Source organism: Rhinopithecus roxellana, chromosome 16, assembly GCF_007565055.1.
Source record: "Rhinopithecus roxellana isolate Shanxi Qingling chromosome 16, ASM756505v1, whole genome shotgun sequence".
In the NCBI taxonomy this organism is placed as follows: domain Eukaryota; kingdom Metazoa; phylum Chordata; class Mammalia; order Primates; family Cercopithecidae; genus Rhinopithecus; species Rhinopithecus roxellana.
In genome coordinates this window covers 19,158,231-19,182,576 of record NC_044564.1, presented here as the reverse complement: position 1 = coordinate 19,182,576, position 24,346 = coordinate 19,158,231, and the positions used below count along the sequence as shown (strand labels likewise).

Here is a 24,346-nt window from a genome sequence, read left to right as displayed (position 1 = left end):
CATAGGCAGTCCTCAAAACTATGAATGATCCCTATAGTGTCTGGCTTGTAACAAATGCACAAAAGTATTATTTTAAATCCAATATGAAAAAGTTGAACCTTAAAAAATATTTTCAGGATATTTCAACTAGCATTTAACAGGTCCCAACGATGTACAGGGGTAACCCAAGATGAATACTAAAGGCCTAGCACATCTGGCACCCAACAATGCAACACGTGTTTATGGGATGAACAGGCAAGTAAGTGGATGATCAACAGTTCTCACTTGCCAGAGTTCCCTTTGCTGGAAAATGAGTAATCTTTTACCCAGCTTAAAAGTGGCCGCCAGATGGAGGGAGCCAGGTCTCTCACTGTTGGGGTGGGAATTCACAGATAAGCAAGGGGAGGAGGCTCCAATGATCCGTGTAATGGATTAGAGTTGGAGATGTCAGCATGAGCTCATGTTTAGCTTAATATAAGTACAGATGTTTACCTAGAAATATTTATAGATGTGTGTTTAATAGTATATATACACATTTTTTTTGTTCTGTCAGCTGAGACTGCCTGAAAGAAATGACATCTCAGTAAGAAGCACACCTAGCACCCAGACCTTGGTTTCTCTTTTTTTTTTTTTTTTTTTTTTTTCTTTTTTTGAGATGGAGTCTTGCTCTGTCACCCAGGCTGGAGTACAGTGGCATGATCTCGGCTCACCGCAGCCTCCACCTCCTGAGTTCAAAGAATTCTCCTGTTTCAGCCTGCTGCGTAACCGGGACTACAGGCACACGCCACCATGCCCAGCTAATTATTTTGTATTTTCAGTAGAGATGGGGTTTCACCATATTGGTCAGGCTGGTCCCAAACTCCTGACCTCAGGTGATCCACCTGCCTCAGCCTCCCACAGTGCTGGATTACAGGCACGAGCCACCATGCCCAGCCAGTTTCTAATGCCATTCTACAATGAAAGGAATCAGCGTTCCTCGTAGAAATAGGATTCTAGGCCGGGCGCGGTGGCTCAAGCCTGTAATCCCAGCACTTTGGGAGGCCGAGACGGGTGGATCATGAGGTCAGGAGATCGAGACCATCCTGGCTTACACTGTGAAACCCCGTCTCTACTAAAAAATACAAAAAACTAGCCGGGCGAGGTGGCGGGCGCCTGTAGTCCCAGCTACTCGGGAGGCTGAGGCAGGAGAATAGCGTAAACCCAGGAGGCGGAGCTTGCAGTCAGCTGAGATCCAGCCACTGCACTCCAGCCTGGGCGACACAGCGAGACTCCCATCTCAAAAAAAAAAAAGAAATAGGATTCTAGGACTGGGGCAGGAAACACACAAGATGAGCCTGGAGCATCCTGTAGTGGCAGAAAGGAAAGAAGCACTCAAACCCAAATAAACTGGTATACACTGGGTGTAGGTCAAAGGAGCACAAAGAACTACTTAAATTCCCCGAGGCTGAAATGAGAACAATGTGAGGAAAAAAAAAATTAGTACTGTATTATAACACAAAGGATAAAATAACAATGGTCCATACTGATGTAAATGAATACATGGGGGAGAAGAAACAAATCTCCCATGCAGAATTCCAGATAATCTCTGCAGATACTCTGCCCCCAAGGAGGTGGAGCAAAATCCCCAACTCCTTAATGTGTGGGCTGTGCATGGGACCTCCTTCCAAAGAGTACAGTAGAGAAAAGAGGGGTGGGGAGAAGAATAAGTGTATAGTGTGGAGACTTGACAAACACTACCTCAGTCAAGTGATCAAGTCAGCACCAACGGTGATAAGTAATGTTGACAGTAAGAACCCTTCCTTGGTAGGATGTGATGAGCATAGCACTTTACCTCTGTGATCTTCCTTCCAAAACCCCATAGCACTAGTCTAATCCTGAGAAAAACATCAAATTCGAATAGAGGGCCAGCCTACCAAAGATTGTGCCAGTACTCCTCAAAACTATCAAGGTCATCAAAAATAAAAGGCTGAGGCCAGGCATGGTGGCCCACACCTGTAATCCCAGCACTTTGGGAGGCTGAGGTGGGCGAATCACAAGGTCAGGAGATCGAGACCATCCTGGCCAACATCGTGAAACCCCGTCTTTACCAAAAATACAAAAATTAGCCAGGCATGGTGGTGTATGCCTGTAATCCCAGCTGCTCGGGAGGCTGAGACAGAAGAATCACTCGAACCTGGGAGGCGGAGGTTGCAATGAGCTGAGATCACACCACTGTACTCCAGCTAAAATAAAAATAAAAACAAAAGGCTGAGATACTGTCACTAACTGGAGTCTAAGACATAACAAATTCATGTATCCTGAATGGAAACCTGGGGCAGAAAAAGGAATTAAGTAAAAGGAAGGAAATCCGAATAAACTGTACACTTTAGTTAATATAACAACAGTGCTTCGTTAATTTTAACAAATGTAATACATTAATAATGTAAGAATTTAGTAACGGGGTAATTGCAGGGAGGTGTGGCACATGGGAACTCTGTACTATCTTATCAATTTTTTCTGTAAATCTGTTCTAAAAATTAACGTCCATTATTTTTTTTGGGGGGGGGCGGGACACAGTCTTGCTCTGTCGCCCAGGCTGGACTGTAGTGGTGAGATCTCAGCTCACTGCAACCTGTGCCTCCTGGGTTCAAGCGATTCTCATGCGTCAGCCTCCCCAGTAGCTAGGTGCCTAGCACCACACCTGGCTAATTTTATATTTTTAGTAGAAGACATGGTTTCACCATGTTGGTGAGGCTGGTCTTGAACTCCTGACCTCAGGCGATCCACCCGCCTCAGCCTCCCAAAGGGCTGGGATTACAGGCGTGAGCCACCACGCCCGGCAAAAATAACGTCCATTACTTTAAAATAAACAAACAAAAACACGTGGCGGGGGCGGCGCAGAACCGACCTTCCGGAAGCAAAACAGGGCTTTGTCCCGACCAAAGATGGCGGACGCCGGCGTCGGGAGGAGGGCTGCCCTGAAGAAAGATGGCCTCCGCGCGAGGAGGAACCGGAAGCGCGGGTCTGGCGGCGGTACTGGTTCGCGGTCGGCGCGAGAACGCGCAGGGTGGCGCGGGTCCGGGCATGAAGCTAGGCCGGGCCGCGTTGGGCCTGCTGCTGCTGGCGGCGTCCGTGGTGCAGGCGGTGGAGCCCATCAGCCTGGGACTGGCCCTGGCCGGCGTCCTCACCGGCTACATCTACCCGCGTCTCTACTGCCTCTTCGCCGAGTGCTGCGGGCAGAAGCGGAGTCTTAGCCGGGAGGGTAGGCAGGGGCGGGGGCGGGGGCTGGGGCGGGGGCTGAGGCTGGAAGCTGGGGCTGGGGCTGGGAGATGGCACTAGGGCTGGGCTAGGACCAGGGGATGGAGGATGGAGGATGGAGGCCGGGGGATGGCACCGGGGCCGGGCTAGGACTAGGGCTGGAGCGGGGCTTGGGGGCTGGGCGATGGCACTGGGGCCGGGACTGGGGCTGGGGCTGGTGAATCGCACTAGGCCGGGCTAGGACTAGGGCTGGAGCGGGGCTTGGGGGCTGGGGATCGGGGCGGGGGCTGGGACTGGGGGATGGCACTAGGGCCAGGCCGGGATAGGGGTCAAATCCCAGGAGGGCCGGGCCTGGGCAGAGCTGAGTCCGCGGGGGCCGAACCCCGCAGCCGAGCGGCCCGCCTGCAGGATGAGACCTGGCCCCTCGGCCACCACAGACGGGCCAGACTTCAGTTGGAGACCTGAGGAGCCGGGCTGCAGGTTGGCCTACTTTGTGCTAAGCTGGGGGTGGACCGGTGGTAACCTCCCTCCGAAGTGGGCTCTGCTTCCATTATAGCCTAGCGGGAGACGGGAAGGATGGTGAGGACTCCTTCGGAGCCGACCAGGAGGGACCAAACTGCTTCCTTTCCCCGCTCTGCCTTGGGGTGGGAGGAGCAGCACAGGGGTTAGAGGTGTAAACTGGTGGCAGTGGCAGTGGCACCGGCACCAAGGGCCTTTTCGGGAAGGAACCGGGCCAGGGCTTTAGAATAGGCAGGACCAGCAAAGGGAGGGCTCCCTGGACCACGGTCCCCTCTGGGCCAGGAGCTTACAGAGCGCAGTACTTGAGGTTTCGCAAGGTGCTTGAAGAGCTACACGGCTTTGCTAGCTTTCTCATGGGCTGTAAATGTGGCTGCCTTTTGTCACTGTTTCTTCCCCACTCCTGATTGGCTTTGTCTCCCCCAGCATTGCAGAAGGATCTGGACAACAAGCTCTTTGGACAGCATCTTGCAAAGAAAATCATCTTAAATGCTGTGTTTGGTTTCATAAACAATCCAAAGCCCAAGAAACCTCTCACCCTCTCCCTGCACGGGTGGACAGGCACCGGCAAAAATTTCGTCAGCAAGATCATCGCAGAGAATATTTACGAGGGTGGTCTGAACAGTGACTATGTCCACCTGTTTGTGGCCACATTGCACTTTCCACATGCTTCAAACATCACCTTGTACAAGGCAAGGATGGAAGTTTGGAACCCCTTCCTGGATGTCGTCGGGTTTGGGGTCTCTTTGTTGTGGGACGAGATTTGGGAATTCTGTGTTGAAATGAGTGAGCCCTGAAAATGGTTCATGTCTCAGTTCCCCTTGGAAAGGTGTAGAAGTTAGAGTTTGAGATGCGTGAAGCAGTTAACACCATCAAAGCTTTGTGGTGGGTTCTGAAAATCGGTCCAGTGAGTTTGTAGGGTCATGGGATTTTAGAGGTGGACATGATCTAATCCATCTTAGAGATCCACACATCTCACTCATTTTTTTTTTTTCCTTTATTTTGAGACGAAGTTTCACTCTTGCTACCCAGGCTGCAGTGCATGATCTCAGCTCACTGCAACCTCTGCCTCCCAGTTCAAACAATTCTCCTACCTCATTATCCCAGGTAGCTGGGATAACAGGCTCCTGCCACCATGCCCAGCTAATTTTTGTATTTTTAGTAGAGATGGGGTTTTGCCAACTTGGCCAGGCTGGTCTCGAACTCCTGACCTCAGGTGATCTGCCCACCTCAGCCTCCCAAAGTGCTGGGATTACAGGCGTGAGCCACCATGCCCAGTCACATCTCACTCATTTTGTGAAAGAGGAAACATATGTAAAGAGTCCTAAGTTTTGTTGAACCTACTGTTGCAAACTGCCCTTTTTTTTTCTTTGAGTCAGGGTCTCTGTTGTCCAGGCTGGAGCACAGTGACGCCATCTTGGCTCACTGCAACCTCTGCCTTCTGGGTTCAAGCGATTCTCCTGCCTCAGCCTCCCGAGTAGCTGTGACTACAGGCATGCACCGCCACACCCGGCTAATCTTTGTATTTCTAGTAGAGATGGAGTTTCCCCACGTTGGCCAGGCTGGTCTTGAACTCCTGACCTCAAGTGATCTGCCCACCTCAGCCTCCCAAAGTGCTAGGATTATAAGTGTGAGCCACCTCGCCCAGCAGCAAACAGCTTTTATGGTTGAACTCACCGATTAGCAGCATGGGCTTTGGCAGCAGACACATCTGGATTTGAGTCTTAACACTCTCCCAGCTCCACAGTCTTAGGAAAGTTGCCTGACCTGAGACTCAGGTTCTGACTTACAAAGTGTTGCTTGTAACAATCCAGGGAACTCTGTCTGTCAAGTGTGTAACATGTGCCTGGTGCATGTTAGAAATAAATGTTAACTGTTGCCTTTTAGATCCTTGTAACAGACCTGCAAGGTGGACAAAAGTTATTATTTGTTTATTTTTTGAAACTGAGTTTCACTCTTGTAGCACAGGCTGGAGTTCAATGGCACAATCTCAATCTGGGCTCACTGCAAACTCTGCCTCCCGGGTTCAAGTGATTCTCCTGCCTCAGCCTCCCAAGTAGCTGGGATTACAGGCGCCCGCCACCACACCCAGCTAATTTTTGTATTTTTAGTAGACACAGAGTTTCACCTGGTTGGCCAGGCTGGTCTCAAACTCTTGACCTCAAGGTGATCCACCTGCCTCTGCCTCCCAAAGTGCTGAGATTACAGGCGTGAGCCACCATGCCTGGCCTCAATCAGTTATTTATCCCTGACTGTATCCATGGAAAAATGTGAACACATTTTTCCCTTCTGTTTGGGTGAGCAAGTGGGTCACCCGCTGTCCAGCAGTTCTGTACTGAAATGCGAATGTTCCATGGGTGTGGTGGCTCACACCTGTAATTCTAGCATTATGGGAAGCCAAAACCGGCTGATCCCTTGAGCTCAAGAGTTCCAGACCAGCCTGGGGAACATGGTAAAACCCCATCTCTACTAAAAAAAAATACAAAAAAATTAGTCAGGTGTGGTGGCACACACCTGTAGTCCCAGCTAGGGGCCTGAGGCAGAAGGATGGCTTGAACCTGGGAGGTCGAGGCTGCAGTGAGCAGAGTCACTGCACTCCAGCCTGGGTGACAAGAGTGAGACCCTGTCCCAAACAAGCAAGAACCATTCTAGACGAATCAGGATGAGTTGCTCATCTTAGAATTGAGGCTTCACTAACAATAACTGTGATTTTGGGCAAGTTACTTCACTTGTCTGTGCCTCAGTTTTCTCATTTGTAAAAGAAGGAGCACAGTGGTAACTACCATGATGGGTTTTGGGAGGTCAGAGTAAAATGTTTTATGAACAGACCAGGCGCGATGGCTCACACCTGTAATCCCAGCACTTTGGGAGGCCAAAGCGAGTGGATCACTTGAGGTCAAGAGTTCAAGACCAGCCTGGCCAAGATGGTGAAACCCCATCTGTACTAAAAATACAAAAATTAGCTGGGCATGGTGGCAGGTGCCTGTAGTCTCAGCTACTCAGGAGGCTGAGGCAAGGGAATCGCTTGAACCTGGGAGGCAGAGGTTACAGTGAGCTGAGATCACGTCACTGCACTCCAGCCTGGGTGACAGAGCGAGACTCTGTCTCAAAAAAAAAAAAAAGTTGCATGAACAGTGCTTAGAATATTGTTGTGTCCATAGTGCACGCTCAGTACATGTTCCCTGTTACTGCATATAAGTTAGTAGGTCACCAGAGTGGGAAATCTTGGCTGCTGGAGCCTAACAAGTCTGAGTGAATCCTTGTTTATTTTATTTTATTTTATTATTTATTACTATTATTTGAGACGGAGTCTCACTCTGTCCCCCAGGCTGGAGTGCTGGAGTGTAGTGGGGCAATCTTAGCTCACTGCAACCTCTGCCTCCCGGGTTCCAGCAATTCTCAAGCCTCAGCCTCCCAAGTACCTGGGATTACAGTTGCCCGCCACAACGCCTGGCTAGTTTTTTTTTTTTTTTTTTAATGGAATCTTGCTCTGTTGCCAGGCTGGAGTGCAATGGCATGATCCCAGCTCACTGCAACCTCTACCTCCCAGGTTCACGCAATTCTCCTACCTCAGCCTCCTGAGTAGCGGGGACTATAGGCACCTGCCATCATGCCCAGCTAAATTTTGTATTTTTTTTTTTAGTAGAGACAGGGTTTCACCATGTTGGCCAGGCTGGTCTTGAGCTCCTGACCTCAGGTGCTCACCTCAGCCTCCCAAAGTGCTGGGACGACAGGCATGAGCCACCATGCCTGGCCCTAATTTTTGTATTTTAATAGAGATGGGTTTTCACCATGTTGGCCAGGGTGGTCTCAAACCCCTGACTTCAACTGATCCCGTCTGCCTCAGCCTCCCAAAGTGCTTGGATTACAGGTATGAGCCACCGTGCCCAGCCCCACCCCCTTTTCAAATAAAAATCAGTATCCTCATGACATCCCACATTGCCCCTTTGATGACAAAAGAGCAGCAGCTCTGACAGCATCTGTGTGGCATCTCACAGCGCAGGAACCGTAATCAGAGTATCGGGCTTTGGAGTGAGACAGGACTGGGTTCAGGTCCCAGCTCTGCCCCGTATAGCTTACTCCACTCTCTTGGGCAAGTGGAGTAAGCTTGCTCTGCGCCTCAGTTCCCTCATCTGTAAAATGGATATGATAGTGCTCACTCCATGGGGTTGTTAGGAACAAAGAAGATTTTGTGCATGTAAAGTTCTTAGTGCTGAGTGCACAGTGGTCTGTAAGTGAAGCTGCGGTTCTTAGGGGTAGAAGGAGCTGATTGATGGCCCTGGCTGAGAACTTTGTGTTGGCTTTTTCCCCTTGTAATTCAGGATCAGTTACAGTTGTGGATTCGAGGCAACGTGAGTGCCTGTGCAAGGTCCATCTTCATATTCGATGAAATGGATAAGATGCATGCAGGCCTCATAGATGCCATCAAGCCTTTCCTCGACTATTATGACCTGGTGGATGGGGTCTCCTACCAGAAAGCCATCTTCATATTTCTCAGGTAAGGTCAGGGCTAGGACATGATGGATGGGCCTCGAGCCCAAGTCTCCGAGCTCTAGGAGAAAACCCCATCCTTACCCACTGGAATTGTTTTGCAGCAATGCTGGAGCAGAAAGGATCACAGATGTGGCTTTGGATTTCTGGAGGAGTGGAAAACAGAGGGAAGACATCAAGCTCAAAGACATTGAACATGCCTTGTCTGTGTCGGTTTTCAATAACAGGAACAGTGAGTAGGGCCATCCCACCGCCAGTCCCATCTGGTTCCTAATCCTGCACCCAAAGTGTTAAAGCATCAGGGTCACTGTCAGCATCACCTGGGAGCCAGGTAGAAAGAAATGCAGATTTTCAGTCCCTTTCCGAGTCATGAGGGGAATCTTTGCTGATACACTCCAGGTAACTTTTATGAACACTAATGTTTGACAAGTGCTGTTTTATTTTTATTTTTGAGATAGTTTTACTCTTTCACCCAGGCTGGAGTGCAGTGGCATAATCTCGCCTCACTGCCACCTCCGCCTCCCAGGTTCAAGCGATTCTTGTGCCTCAGCTTCCTGAATAGCAGGGATTACAGGTGCATACCACCACCCTAGCTAATATTTGTATTTTTAGTAGAGACAGGGTTTCACCATGTTGGCCAGGCTGGTCTCAAACTCTTGACCTCAGGTGATCCATCCACCTCAGCCTCCCAAAGTGCTGGGATTACAGGCGTGAGCCACTGCACCCAGCTTATTTTTTGAGACAGGGTCTCACTCTGTCACCCAGGCTGGAGTCCAGTGGTGTGATCTCAGCTCACTGGAGTCTTGACTTCCTAGGCTCAAGTGATCCTCCAGCCTCAGCCTCTCACGTAGGTAGAACCACAGGCTTGTGCCACCGTGCCTGGCTAATTTTTTTTTTTTTTTTTTTTTGTAGAGACGGAGTCTTCTTATGTTGCCCAGGCTGGTCTTGACTTCCTGGACTTAAGTGATCCTCCCGCCTCAGCCTCCCAAAATGCTGGAATTATAGGTATGAGCTACATACCTGGCCTGCTGGGGTTTTTTTTTTTTTTTTTTGAGACAGTCTCGCTCTGTCACCTAGGCACTATCTCGGCTTACCGCAAGCTCCGCCTCCTGGGTTCACACCATTCTCCTGCCTCAGCCTCCCAAGTAGTTGGGACTGCAGGCACCCACCACCACGCCCGGCTAATTTTTTGTATTTTTAGTAGAAATGGGGTTTCACCATGTTGGCCAGGCTGGTCTCAAACTCCTGACCTCAGGTGATCTGCCCACCTCAGCCTCCTAAAGTGCTGGGATTACAGGCATGAGCCACTGCACCCAGCCAATTCCCCCATTTTCTTCAGCTACATGATTTTCTTTTCTTTTTTTTTTTTTTTTTTTTTTTTGAGACGGAGTCTCACTCTGTCGCCCAGGCTGGAGTGCAGTGGCCGGATCTCAGCTCACTGCAAGCTCCGCCTCCCGGGTTTATGCCATTCTCCTGCCTCAGCCTCCTGAGTAGCTGGGACGACAGGCGCCCGCCACCTCACCCGGCTAGTTTTTGGTATTTTTTAGTAGAGACGGGGTTTCACGTGTTAGCCAGGATGGTCTCGATCTCCTGACCTCGTGTTCCACCCGCCTCGGCCTCCCAAAGTGCTGGGATTACAGGCTTGAGCCACCGCGCCCGGCCAATTTTCTTTGTAGAAGAAAGAGCCAGTAGTTGAGCAACGAAGGCTGCCAAGGGCAGCTCAAGGGGAGAGATGACCTGTTAGTTTTTCCCTTTCTCTTCATTGCCCAAGAGCAACAGCCAAATAGTGGTTGGTCCCTTATTTTGTACTGGGCACCGTGTGAAACACTCTGCCTGCGGATTTCACTCAGGCTTCACCATACCTCATAGGGTAGAGACTGAGAGACTCAAAGAGATGTGGCAGCTTGCCCAGGGCCATGCAGCCTGTTCAGTATCTCTGATTCTAAAACCTGAGCTTTTAAGTTTTAGCTCGCTACTTCTCCAGGGAATGTCATGAGACCTTCGACCTTGAATCTGGGGAGGCGAAAAGCCAGCATAATGGAGGCTAACTCACTGGCTAAGACCTGTGAGTTGTGCAGGGCTGGCTGTTCAAGTCTTTGCGCTTCAGGTTCTGGAGATGACAAAAACAGAGGGGCTCATTTGAGACAGACTTGCCAGGAAATTCATCCTACAGTTAGTGAACAACATGGGGTACTGTATGTCAGTGTGTGCAAGTGGAATACTACTGAGGCCAGACAAGTATTTTGTAACATGTTGGATAGTTTCTTGCCTTGCCAAAAAACATGAGCACATGCAGCAGAAACCTTAGCCTGATGCTGAGGCAGATGAGCCAGTGGCCTTGAATCCACGCTGTGGAGGTTACACGGCACTCAGGAGTGCCAGCCTGGGAGTCAGGCAGCCCTGGCCCACAGACTGACTGTGGCCTTAGGCAGATGGCTGAACATTCATTCAACGCATGTATATGGAGCATCTGGTAGGTGCCAGGCATCGTACCTAGGACTGGGGACATAGCAGTGAACACACACAGAAATTCTTGCCCTTATTGAGCCTACATCCTAGTGATAATAAAGAAAGAAAATGTATCAGATGATGGGGGATAGATACGTTGATGTGTGTGATGTGTTTGTGTGTATACATGCAGTACATATGCACACATCACACATGGACATATATATATCTTTCTCCTCAGCACCAGTAGGGGAAAAAAAGAAAGGCTTTGGGGTGCAGGGTAAGGATGGGCTCTGCTTATTTAATAGAGTGGACAGGGAAGGCTCCCTGTGAGGGTGGCATTTGGGCTGACCCGAGGGAGTGCGCCATGCGGATGTCTAAGGGAAAAGCATTCCCCAGTGCGGACAGCACATCCAGGGGCCTGAGCGGGGCCTGTGCTTGGAGTCACTGTGACTGGTTGAGGATAAACAGAGTAGGGGAACAGGAGGTGATAGAAGAGGCGAGATTTGGGGTGGAGGTGCAGACCGTGGAAAGCCTGGTGGGCCATGGTGAACCTTGGGTCTTACTCCAAGTGGAAGAGAGAGGCCTGGAGGGTCCTGGGCAGGCGGTGCTGTGATCTGACGAGGCCTTCACAGGACCTTGCTGGCAACTGGGTGGAGGATAGACCCACAGCCACAGGGCCAGGGAACCCAGCGTGGAAGTAGTGGGGGTGGAGGGACATGGTCGGGTTCTGGGTGTGTTTTGAAGGTAGAACCTGTAAGACTTCCTGCAGAATTGTATGTGGAAACGAGAGAAGAACCAAGGACTGACTTGAGCAGTGGGAAGGGTGGCGCTGCCATTGAAGGGAAGGGACAGCAGGAAGGACAGGCGAGCGCAGTGGGCGATGGCATCAGGGCATCAGAGCAGAGCCGCGAAGCCCCAGGGAGGCCATCAGTCTGGGAGAGCAAACTTGGGAGTCCTCAGGAGATAATTGTAAAGTCTCAGGGTTGCCTGAGGTCACCTGTCATTCCTGGGTCTGAGGTCACCTGTCATTCCTGGGTCTGAGGTCACCTGTCATTCCTGGGTCTGTGTGGTTGGGTCCTTGTTGCTCAGGCTCTGCCCTGAGGTCCCGCCCAACGTGCTCCACCTCCCGCTCTCCATGTCCATTCTGCTGTGCAGCGTTCATCACTCCAAGCACCATCTGAGACTGTTTCCTGGTTTGTCGGGTGTCTCCTGCCCTAGAGTGGTAAAGCCGTGAGGGCTGTCCGCCCTCAGCTGTGTCCCCAGGCCCAGGGCCTGCCTGGCACAGAGCAGGCCTCTGAGAACCAGCTCATGATAGCGAGACTGCCCCTTGTTGCCATTCAGTGGTTGGTTCTGTTCTTTCCCTGGCCACAAGCTCCACTCTATCAGTCAGCCACACATTTATTGAGCACCAGTTGTGTGCAAAGCACTATTGGGCATGAAACGCATTAACCCAGTGAATGAGGAGGAGCTTGGGTTGGGGATGGAGCCCCAGAATTACATGGCAGAGCAGAAGGGAATCAGCTCACTAGAAGACACGCGTGGGCTGGTGGGTGACATAGTGTGTGCTGTGTCATTTGGGGCTGGGAGGAGGTATCCTGGGTCAGGAGTTCCAGGAGCCCAGGAGGAGTGGATGGGGCAGGTGCAGAGCCAGCCCACATTCAGGGGAGAAAATACTGCCAAGGCCAGGCCTTCACAGGGAGCCCGGCGTGGGCTGCACATCCGCACTCCCGAGGCTAGTTTTGGTGCCCACATGCTCTGCAGGGGCTGGGCACTGTGGCAGCGGCAGCAGCCTTCCCTGTTCGTCCAGCTGCTGAAACTCCAGGGAGAGTAAAAAATTACCAGCATGGCTGGTAGTCCTTCCCGGGAACCCTTCTTGCCTCCTGCTTTCTGTGGAACTCTGCCTTCCCCACTGCCTCTGCTTGTTCCTGGGCCCCAGGACCTCTTTCCCATCTTTGATCTCTTAAGTCATACCTTGGGAGGCCTCTCCCAGCCCACAGTGTAAAGAAGGTGTCCCTTTCCACTGTCACAGAAGCATCCCAATGTGCAGGTGCCTGTTAACATCTGCCTTCCCCACTGATCTGGAGCTCCACAAGGGAGAGGACACACCCAGTAGGTGTGTGTGGGACGGGTGGGAGGGTGGGTGACCCCAGTAGGTGTGTGTGGGACGGGTGGGAGGGTGGGTGACCCCAGTAGGTGTGTGTGGGACGGGTGGGAGGGTGGGTGACCCCAGTAGGTGTGTGTGGGACGGGTGGGAGGGTGGGTGACCCCAGTAGGTGTGTGTGGGACGGGTGGGAGGGTGGGTGACCCCAGTAGGTGTGTGTGGGACGGATGGGAGGGTGGGTGAGTGACCCCCAGGACGCGTGTAGAGGGTGGATGTGGATGAACAGCACCTTGTTTCTTCTTCCCAGGCGGCTTCTGGCACAGCAGCTTAATTGACCGGAACCTCATTGATTATTTTGTTCCCTTCCTCCCCCTGGAATACAAACACCTAAAAATGTGTATCCGAGTCGAAATGCAGTCCCGAGGCTATGAAACTAATGAAGACATTGTAAGCAGAGTGGCTGAGGAGATGACATTTTTCCCCAAAGAGGAGAGAGTTTTCTCAGATAAAGGCTGCAAAACGGTGTTCACCAAGTTAGATTATTACTACGATGATTGACAGCCATGATTGGCAGCCGAGTCTCTGCTTGGAGTTGGAAAAGAAACAACACTCAGTCCTTTCACGCCTCCTCCCCCAGCTCCTTTCCCTGGAAGAGGAATCAGTGAATGTTTCCTGTTTGAAGTGACAGGAATTCTCTCCCCGGCATTGTTTCCATCCCCTGGTGCCCGTAGGCCACCGAGGGACCATGGGCAAGGACATGAAGCTTCCCGAACCCACACAGAAGGAAGGGGCCAGCTCCCAGCCCACTCATCGCAGGGCTCATGATGTTTTACAAATTATGTTTTAATTGCAAGTGTTTCTGTTTCAAGGAAGGATGAATAAGTTTTATTGAAAATGTGGTAACTTTATTTAAAATGATTTTTAACATTATGAGAGACTGCTTAGATTCTAAGTTGTTGGCCTCGTGTGTGTGTTTTTTAAGTTCCCGTCATTATAACGTATACTGTGATGTATCTTGACTGGAAATGAGCCCAAGCACACGTGCATGGCATTTGTGCCACAGGAGGGCATTGCTGGGGATGTGGCTGGAGCACAAGCCAGCTCTGTCCCAGGATGGTCCCAGCGGACGCTGTCAGGGGCAATGAAGTGTTTAGATGAAGGACAAGTAGGTAAGAGGACGCCTTCAGGCACCACAGATAAGCCTGAAACAGCCTCTCCAAGGGTTTTAACCTTAGCAACAAAGGGAGCTGTGGGAATGATTTTGGCAACACTGTCAACATTTGTTAGAACAAGTCTTTTGAAAGAAAAGTATTTCCGGTCACTCTTATTTTGCAAAAGGTGGCCCGTCACTGTCCATTCTGAATGAGCCACACGTGCTCTGCTGGATTCTAAATTATGTGAATTTTGCCATATTAAGTCTTCCTCATTTATACTATTTTTTGTTACATTCAGTCAAATCCCCGAAACCTCCCATAAAGTTTAGCTGCCCCTTCTGAGGATGCTGAGAAACCGTGTCTTTCTTTATAAATGCAAATGGCTACCGTTTTACAATAAAATTTTGCATGTGTCATTGGTGAGTACGTTTTTGAAGAGGGAGAAGTGCCCCTCCACTGCAGGCCTTGTGAGGTGAGGCTGCGAGTGAAGACCTAGCAGAACAATCAGGTTGGAAAGAAAGTCTCACCCAGGGATCTGAGGATCTTACGAAGGCTCTGTCCCCTCACCCAGTGGTCTGGGAAGCCGCCCTCCATTGTGCGGTTCTCGGAGCTCCTGACACCCAGCCAGAGTTCAAGTACAGCTGAGATGCCAGCAGGAATGGCACCGTAGACTAAGGTAAGCACACCTTGTTTTATGCCTGTGTCCCCGCACGTGGGCAGTGCTCCCATGGGTGCAGCTGCTGCGGAGAGCACTGCAGGAACCACTTCTAGTAGGCACAGAAGACGAGTTGGTGGCCTAAGCTGCAGGTCTAATGCAAGTCTCCTCTGCCTTATGGCTCCCCAGCCTGCATGGGGTCCCACTAGGGCACCCAAGCCCTAAAGATGGCTCTAAGCATTAGAAAGTTCTTGGTATTTAGCTGCAGCCGGCCTGTTATGTCCCTGGGAGTGACAGATGAGGTCTAATCATTCATCTGAAGAGCGTGGCCCAGACACCAGAAGTCCCAAGTTAAGGAACGCAGGTCCCCTGACAGTTTTGGAAGGTTCAGTCTTTGTAGATGAGGTCGTGTGGGTAGAATAGGAACTGCGTTAGACTGAGAACCAGACCTAGAAAGTTGGTCTCCTGGGAATTGAGTACCTTCAGTTGCGAAATTAAGGGAGTGGGTGGGGTGATGGTGATGAGGGTTTGTGCTTTCTAGTCAATCTGCGAATCCTCAATCCTGTGAAGAGGGTGCGTGTTAACCATTCACTGACAAGAGACAATACCGGGTTACGTGTAATTAAGCCAAGATCAGATTAGCATTTAGGATTTTTTTTTTTTGAGACAGTTTCACTCGTTGCCCAGGCTGGAGTGCAATGGTGCGATCTCGGCTTACGGCAACCTCCGCCTCCCAGGTTCAAGCGATTCTCCTGCCTCAGCCTCCCGAGTAGCTGGGATTGCAGGCATGTTCCACCACGCCCGGCTAATTTTGTATTTTTAGTAGAGATGGGGTTTCTCCATGTTGGTCAGGCTGGTCTCAAACTCCCAACCCCAGGTGATCCGCCCGCCTCAGCCTCCCAAAGTGCTAGGATTATGGGTGTGAGCCACCACACCCGGCCTCGGATTTCTTATTTACCAGTTTTTAACGTTTCAGGGGTTAGGTTTCCTCACCTGAGCTCAGGTTCAGGATGTCAGAGGTCTTTACCAGTACCTCAATTTCCTCCCACATTAACTTTGGGAGAAAGTATTTTATTGGAAGTCTGTCTTTGATGAAATATCCATCAGCTAATTTAACTTCTCTTTACCTGGGGGAAGAGCTTTTAAGGTAACTACTGCTTCTGTATCACACTGATTGCCCACCCGCCTGTCCAGGGTACAGAGTCTCACAGCTGTGCTGCTGAAATTCATTCTGAACTTTGGTACCAAATAAACTAGAAAAAAAAAAGTTAGCAAGTGGCATTTCACGATAAAATCTAGGCTTTATTATTTTATATTCAGTAGCTCAGTAAAGCTCTTGTCCACATCTTACAAGGGAGGTGGAGGAGGCGGGGTCATGATCAACCATGGCCTTTTCAAGTTACAAATCAGTAATAGCAGTCCAAAGGTGGCAAATATGTATTTATTGCATCACTGTAAACAGGAGAAAATCTTGTCTCCTCTCAACCAGATGCCCAACATTTTATAAAAGAAGTGTAACTTAGCTCCAATTTGAGGATATGTACTAAAAATGTTAAACCTCACCTTGGTGTTTTTTTCAAGACTAAGTGTGATACGCTGTAAGGCATTTCCATGTCATAAATTCTACCGTATTTTTATGTAAAAAATGGTGCACATTGTTGTAATTGTGTCTGCAGCTGTGCTGCGATTATGAGACAGATACAATGATTCACACTGGCTGGAAGCTAAGTCTCACGGCCCAGGGATCAGGGCAGTCCAGCCTGGCGCTGCCACAACGGGTGGTGATATCAGGTCACACCCAGGACCTGCCACGACTTTAGACTGACCTTGTTTGATCCACAGTTGTGACCACGTATTACCACAAATTTAACAATAAAAAATTGTTTTTTAAGAGTATCTGAGAAAGGACTAAGCAATCATTCCATTTTGTGTCCTTCCCTTGTTTTAAAATGAGCAATGTCCTTTAAGATCTGCCAGCTGACTGTTCAGTCTGGGCCCATGTCATCCTTCTAGAACGAGCACATCCTAGGATTTCAAATGGTTCTACAAAATAAAGTGAGAGATTGACCCAAGTATAAAGTCTTAACAAGCATCTCACCATGGAAACCAAGGACTCACATTGAAAGCCAGTGGTCTCATTGCCACTCAATTCTATGACGATAGATGGTTGGAGGGACTCTAGCAGTGAGCCAAGCTGAGAGACGGCACAAGGAAGGCTGGGGATGATACCAGCTGAGATGGTGAAGGATTCCACAGCCAGGGCTGTATTAGCAGCCAGAACAATGGACAGCCCAGAGAGACCTGTCTGTCCAGGTCTGCTGCAGAGGCGTTAGGTGAAGGCCCCACCCCACACACAGACAGGTCACCCAGATCAAGAGTGCTCAGCGGGCATGGCCACATCCTCCTGTCAGACACTGTCTGCACCTCCACCCCCGATTTTAACTGAATATACTTCAAGTCAGTGAACTCTGTGTAAAGAATGGAACAGAGGCCGGGTGCGGTGGCTCAAGCCTGTAATCCCAGCACTTTGGGAGGCCGAGGCGGGTGAATCACGAGGTCAGGAGATTGAGACCACCCTGGCTAACGCGGTGAAACCCCGTCTCTACTAAAAATACAAAAAATTAGCCAGGCATGGTAGCGGATACCTGCAGTCCCAGCTACTCAGGAGGCTGAGGCAGGAGAATGGCGTGAACCCTGGGAGGCGGAGCTTGCAGTGAGTGGAGATCACGCCACTGCACCCCAGCCTGGGCGACAGAGCGAGACTCTGTCTCAAAAACAAAAAAAGAAACAGAGCAAAAGGATGTTTTCGGCCAATAAGAACCCAGCGCTCCCCAGCCTGCTGGTGGGAACCCAGTGCCCCTCAGCCTGCAGCAGGTTCCTGGACTCCTTTAGTCCTGAGAGTAGCTTCTGAGGTGCGGGCGCTGTGAGTCAGAAACCATTGCCAGGCCTGCCATGCACAGCTGTTTTCAGGCACTTCTGTCACGGTCAGTACATTAAGTGTGAAGGGGATTTTAAAAGTTCATCTTCAGCCGCAAAGAAGAGCTGGATGGCTGTCATCTTGCAAAATGACAAATGCACGCAATAGATTCACGTGTTTTCCAAAATCAACTCTTAGATTCTATATCCCAGCCGGGCACAGTGGCTCATGCCTGTAATCCCAGCTACTCAGGAGGCTGAGGCATGAGAATCACTCAAACTGGGAGTGGAGGTTGCAGTGAGTTGAGGATTGCACCACTGCACTCCAGCTTGGATGACAGCGAGACCCTGTCTCAAAAAAAAGATTCTATATCCCCAAACTCTAAGGTGCAAACAGGCAAAACCGCAAAGCGGTCTTCAGGGTTCTTCTGAAAGGCAAGGCCTCTGGTGTGCGGAGCCTCCCAGCTGCCTCCTACCCCATCCAGATAGGAGCTCAGTGGAAATCAAGCCGCGACTGCACAGTCTTGCAGCCCTTGTCTGAGTAGATTTTCTCGTCTTTGGGGTAAAACGTCATTTCCTCTGCCACTCTTGTGACAATGTCTTCATCTATAGCAGAACCACGGGCCCTCATCTCGGCCCTCACACACATTTTCACATGTCTGTACTCCAAAGGCAGGAAGGGAATAAAGTAATCAATGAGGTTTTTGTCGATCAGTCCACTGTGCCACAGGCCACCTACGGGACAAGACAAAGCTGGGTTTCCCGCCGCCACCACCACCTGGCCAAGCTCCAATCCCAACCCTCAGCATGTGCCTCAAGTCCGTACCCCTTAAGAGAGTCTCTTGTCAGTGTGCAACAAGCCCACGTAGGACTCAGCTGGACACTCACTCACTGGTTTCAAGGACAGTATACCTAAGAAAATTCCCGACTTTAGCAAAGCCAGAAGTCCAGTGGGATCCTGTGGCTTTGTGAAACAATGCAAGAGCAGATGGCTCACTGCCGGACAGTTAAGGGGCTCCTTTACCCTGGTGCACTCACTGTGTTTATTATTGAAGACTCCAACAGACAGTACAGGTTCCAGGTCCTTCAGTTGAATGTCTTCCCTCTTTCTTCCGGCCCGCCAAAAGTCAAGAGCTGTCTTAGTTATAAGGTCCCCGCCTGCATTGCTGAGTTTGCCAGAGAAATAAAGATTAGAATCACATATTAAGACTTCTTTGTCAGCCGGGTGTGGTGGCTCACGCCTGTAATCCCAGCACTCTGGGAGGCCGAGGCAGGCGGATCACCTAAGGCCAGTAGTTCGAGGCCAGCCTGACCAACATGGAGAAACCCCGTCTCTACTAAAAACACAAAAATTAGCCCGGCTAATGGTGGTGTATACCTGTAATGCCAGCTACTCAGGAGGCTGAGGCGGGAGAATCATTTGAACCAGGGAGGCGGAGGTTGCAGTGAGCCGAGATCACGCCATTGCACTCCAGCCTGGGCAACAAGAATGAAACTCTGTCTCAAAAAAAAAAAACTTCTGTGTCAATGAACCTGCTCTATTTTCCCTTTTTTGAGACACTCTGTCACCCAGGCTGGAGTGCAGTGGTGCAATATCGGCTCACTGCAACCTCCACCTCCCGAGTAGCTGGAATTACAGATGCCTGCCACCATGCCCCTTCTAATTTTTGTATTTTTAGTAGAGATGGGGTTTCACCATGTTGGCCAGGCTGGTCTTGAACTCCTGACCTCAAGTGATCTGCCCACCTCGGCCTCCCAAAGTGCTGGGATTCCAGGCGTGAACCATCACGCCTGGCCAAAGATCTATTTTCGTAAAGGAATATTTACTGAGTGCTACTACAAAGAAGTGTCCGCTCTCATGGAACTTAAAATGTTTATTCACAACTAGCTGGGATAATGCTATGGCTCTTTATGACCCTAAAAATCAACATGCGCAGTTAATAAAATTACTTGTTTTCATTTGTTTCATTTTTAGGGTCGGGGTCTTGATTTGTCACCCAGGCTGGCGTGCAGTGGCATGATCATAGCTCAATAAAACCTTGAACTCCTGGGCTCAACCAATCCTCCTGCCTCAACTTCACCAGGAGCTGGGACTCCAGGCCCATGCTACCATGCTCAGCTAAAATTGCCTGCTATCATTGATTCTTTTTTTTTTGAGACAGAGTCTTGCTCTGTCGCCCAGGCTGGAGTGCAGTGGCACGATCTCTGCTCACTGCAAGTTCCACCTCCCAGGTTCACGCCATTCTCCTGCCTCAGCCTCCTGAGTAGATGGGACTACAGGCACGTGCCACCACGCCCAGCTAATTTTTGTATTTCTAGTAGAGACAGGGTTTCACCATGTTAGCCAGGATGGTCTCGATCTCTTGGTGATCCGCCCACCTCGGCCTCCCAAAGTGCTGGGATTACAGGCGTGAGCCACCGCTCCCAGCCCAGTGATTATTTCTTTAGTTCATTTCCACAACCCACACTGTGTGCCATGCTGAGACTGGCAAAGGAAAAGAAAAGTAAAGCAGTAGGTAAGTGCCTTGTGCCAGGCAGGCACTTTTGTCCTGGTAAACCAAGTGCTGATGGTCCTCAGGACCTCATTTTATCATTGAGAGAATGAAGGGCTTGTGTGCCCCAAAAGACCGCCTCCCGCTGACCTGAGAAAGATGAAGATGGCTTTGCGGTAAGACACTCCGTCAACCTGCTCGTAGTAGTCTAGAAACGGCTTGATTGCGTCAATGATCCCAGGGTGCAATTTATCCATCTCGTCAAATATGAAAACAGAGTTCGCACATGCACTCACATTACCGCGGATCCACTTCTGTAACTGGTCCTGGACCAACCGTGAAAGAAGAAATAGGATGCGAAGCTCAAAGGGTGCACCAAGAGGAGCGCAGGAACCATCTGCTCCTCATGCACTGAAGGACGAGGTCAGAGCTCTTAGGACTGCACCCTCACCCCCACTCGCTGGGTAACAGTTTTTCTAAAACCTTATTTCTAAAAAGTGGAAATTGGCAGAGACAGATGCTAAAATGCAGAGAAGCTTTTTCCTAACTCAAATGACATATTAAATGTGACTTTTTAAAGGTGCAAGAGGTACAAGATCCGTGATTTTTTTTTTTGAAACAGGGTCTCGCTCTATCCCCTAGGCTGGTGTGTAGTGGCATGATCTCGGCTCTGCCTCTTGGGTTCAAGAGATTCTCCTGCCTCAACCCCCGTGTAGCTGGGACTACAGGCGCCCCCATCCCCCACACCACACCTGGCTTTTTTTTTTTTTTTTTTTTTTTTTTTTGAGACAGAGTCTCGCTCTGTTGCCCAGGCTGGAGTGCAGTGGCCGGATCTCTGCTCACTGCAAGCTCCGCCTCCCGGGTTTACGCCATTCTCCTGCCTCAGCCTCCCGAGTAGCTGCTGGGACTACAGGTGCCCGCCACCTCACCCAGCTAGTTTTTTGTATTTTTTAGTAGAAACAGGGTTTCACCGTGTTAGCCAGGATGGTCTCAATCTCCTGACCTCGTGATCCACCCGTCTCGGCCTCCCAAAGTGCTGGGACTACAGGCTTGAGCCACCACACCCAGCCATCCTGGCTAATTTTTGTATTTTTAGTAGAGACAGGGTTTCGCCATGTTGGGCAGGCTGGTCTTGAACTCCTGACCTCAGGTGATCCACCCACCTCACCCTCCCAAAGTGCTGAGATTATAGGAATGAGCCACCTGGCAAGATCCGTGAATATCATTCACTGCTAACCTAGCCATAATTTTCATCTCTCTTGGACTACAGTCTCAAGTTAGTACCACCAGACATACTGAGGAATAAGAAACTAGATTAGACCTGCATAGTACACAGTACCCCAGACCAACAGAGCTGACTCACTGACATTTCATGAAAAGCATCTGTTCCAGATGCTTTCTTGAAACGAACATAAAGACACTCAAGCAACAAGCCCTCTACCCCAAAGTGTGAAAGGCTGTACCATGAAGCTCCCCGAGACATGACCTCATCCATTTCTATGACTCTGTTTCTAGAGATTTATAAAGAATGTAGAAAACAAGAAAATCCTTCCTTCCTTTTTGGCAGTCTTCCCTGTCTCATGACAGTTTGTAGGGCAAATACTTCTACTTCCTTGTTCAGTTAAGTTTCTGTTTCTTTTTTCAGTCCCCACCTAGGAGGAATTTTTTTTTTTTTTTTTTTTTGAGATAGTCTTACTCTGTCGCCCAGACTGGAATGCAGTGACACAACCATGGTTCATTGCAGCCTCAGCCTCCTGGGCTCAAGCGATCTTCCATGTCCGCCTCCCAAGTAGCTGGGACTACAGGTGCATGCCACTACACCTGGCTAATTTTTTATTTTTTGTAGAGATAGGGTCTTGCTATATTGCCAGTGGGAATGTTAACCTTGACAAGGGCAACATTCATTTAAATGAGACCTAACCCTCTTAGACAACTTAAAATACATGTGGAAACAATATCTCAAAAGGAGAAACCGTCTCAAGGTTCAGTTCTTTGAGGCTTCCTTTGAAGAAAGCAATGCCAAGGACATGAAGGATGGGAGGAACAAAGGGAATAAAACCTGTTTAAGAGAAAAAAGACCTCTAGGCTACATTGCAAAGAGCAGAGGCAAAGCTGAGGCTGCACCAGAGGTGGGCAGCATCGAATGACGCCACCCCCAAGCTAATCCCTGAAGACTGACTGCCCCTCTCACCAACTGCACTGCTGCGGATGCCGGATCCCTTCACTCACCGGAGAAGGTGGCTACCATGTCAACTGGAAGTTGGGAGGTTTTGGTTCAAGTTCCTGCTCTGCCAAAAAGATTATAAGAAGTCACCTTGCCTCTCTTGGCTCCAGGCTCCATCTTTTTTTTTTCTCTCTCTCTCTTTTTTGAGACAGAGTCTCACTCTATTGCCCAGGCTGGAGTGCAGTGGCACAATCTCAGGTCACTGCAACCTCTGCCTCCTGGGTTCAAACGATTCTCCTGCCTCAGCCTCCCGAGTAGCTGGGATTACAGATGTGCACCACCACACCCAGCTAATTTTGTGTTTTCAGTAAAGACGGGGTTTTTCCATGTTGGTCAGGCTGGTCTCGAACTCCCGACCTCAGGTGATCCACCTGCCTCGGCCTCCCAAAGTGCTGGGATTACAGGCCTGAGCCACTGCACCTGGCCTTGACTACATCCTCTTTTTTTTTTTTTTTTTTTTTTGAGACGGAGTACAGTGGTAGGATCTGGGCTTACTGCAACCTCCGCCTCCCAGGTTCAGGTTCAAGTGATTCTCCTACCTTAGCTGCCCGAGTAGCTGGGATTACAGGCGCGCGCCACCGTGCCCGGCTAATTTTTGTACTTTTTGGTACAGATGGGGTTTCACCATGTTGGCCGGGCTGGTCTCAAACTCCTGGCCTCAAGTGATCCGCCCACCTCGACCTCCCAAAGTGCTGGGATTACAGGCATGAGCCACGGCGTCCAGCCCTTGGCGCCATCTTTTAATGGGAATAACATGCCCTACCCCACTGGACTGTTTTGGAACCAAGTAAGAGAAATGTTGTAGGAGAGCTTTGTAACTACCTGGACTAAGTGTGCCTTAACTCAGTGGAGCCGGGGGCTACTGCAACACAAAGGAAAGAGAAGCAGAGGCCAGAGTTAGTGAGCAGGTCACCCAGACCAGTCCGACTGGCCTGCGGACGAGATAATAGCGGGTTCTCTTGCCTGGTACAGTTTTATCTTCTGTTCATGAGGGAAGTGCAGAGTCGATACAAACAGGTGGACAAAGTTACTCTTCAGGCCCTTTGGGTGAAGATTTTCAGCCACAATTTGACTGACAAAATTCTTGCCTGTGCCAGCCCAGCCGTGTAAGGAAAGGGTCAAAGGTTTCTTGGGATTTTTGTTGTTCCTGAAGCCAGTCAGCGCCTTGAGAATCACTTCCGTGGCCAGATGCTGTCCAAACAGCTTCTCCTCCAAATCCAGCTTGAGAGCTGCAAGAACAGCCCCAGAACAGAGAGAGAAACAGACGTTAAAAATGCATCAGCAACGCAGTACTTTCCCAGCTGCCCAAAGCAAGAAGGACCCAGCAGGGTGTCTACCAAACCCTAGGGCCGAAGTAGTCAAATGATGCCACTTTCAAGTAAACGGATTATGTGGACGTTCTTAACGCTTTGGGGTCTGATAGGGAAGCTAAATGGTCATCCATTCGGAGATGAACCATCGCTTGACTGAGCGCTTGCTATTCCCAGCCACCGCTGCTGGCCCGCAGGAAAACCGGGGGCCAAATGTGGGCTTTCTGAGCGACGCAGCACGTCTGAAAGCTACTTAATAGGACTGGCAGGGCGCAGAAGGGCCGCCCACCGTACTTTCCGTTCCCCCGCGCCGCCCGCAGCGCCGACCACCGCTCGCGCGCCGTACCCGAAGCGTTGAGCGGCCGCTCCTCGCGGCAACACTCGGCGAAGCGGCAGTAGATGTCATTGTAGGACAGGTAGCCGGTGATGGCCGACGCGGCCCCGATGGCGAGGCCCACGGTGATGGGCTCGAACGCCGCCACCACTCGGGCCGCCAGCAGCAGCGCCAGCACCACGGCGCCCCGGAGCCAACCAGCCCGCAACATACCGCCCCTCGTAGCCCGCAGAAGCCGCTGACCCAGGCGCCCCGCGGCCAAGCGGCAGGACGGACTTCCGCTCGTGCGTCACTTCCGCCCCGCAGACCCGCCCAGTGCCTTGTGGGCGGCCATGTTGGTGAGGGCCGGAGAAGAGGACAGTGCCATCATCCTTGTGAGTGGCCCGAAGGTGTAGGTGACTGTTTTGTTTCCCTTTTCTTTCTTTTAAAAAATTTTTTTCGGGCCGGGTGCGGTGGCTCACGCCTGTAATCCTAGCACTTTGGGAG

At 50.4% G+C, this 24,346-nt stretch overlaps 2 protein-coding genes across 4 annotated transcripts; one reads left to right on the top strand and one right to left on the bottom strand.

Annotated features, from left to right (window-relative positions):
* The first annotated feature begins 2,882 nt into the window (after positions 1–2,882).
* Positions 2,883–14,343, top strand: TOR1A (torsin family 1 member A). Of its 2 annotated transcripts, XM_030920297.1 has the most exons (6): positions 2,883–3,220; positions 4,159–4,424; positions 8,055–8,230; positions 8,328–8,455; positions 9,136–9,228; positions 13,083–14,343. In XM_030920297.1, exons 1-6 carry the CDS (start codon positions 2,947–2,949, stop codon positions 13,331–13,333), a joined length of 1,188 nt encoding a protein of 395 aa, XP_030776157.1. In that variant the 5' UTR covers positions 2,883–2,946; the 3' UTR covers positions 13,334–14,343. The 2 variants fall into 2 exon arrangements, with proteins under 2 accessions (XP_030776157.1, XP_030776158.1); XM_030920298.1 differs by lacking the exon at positions 9,136–9,228.
* A 3,258-nt stretch (positions 14,344–17,601) lies between these two features.
* On the bottom strand, positions 17,602–24,134 carry TOR1B (torsin family 1 member B). Of its 2 annotated transcripts, none has more exons than XM_010360932.2 (5): positions 23,873–24,134; positions 23,180–23,445; positions 20,143–20,318; positions 18,539–18,666; positions 17,602–18,235 (listed from the first exon to the last, which is right to left on the bottom strand). In XM_010360932.2, exons 1-5 carry the CDS (start codon positions 24,069–24,071, stop codon positions 17,994–17,996), a joined length of 1,011 nt encoding a protein of 336 aa, XP_010359234.2. In that variant the 5' UTR covers positions 24,072–24,134; the 3' UTR covers positions 17,602–17,993. The 2 variants fall into 2 exon arrangements, 1 of the variants encoding a protein (XP_010359234.2); XR_004054072.1 differs by having other exon boundaries at positions 18,140–18,235; positions 23,039–23,445; positions 23,873–24,130.
* Positions 24,135–24,346: the final 212 nt, after the last annotated feature.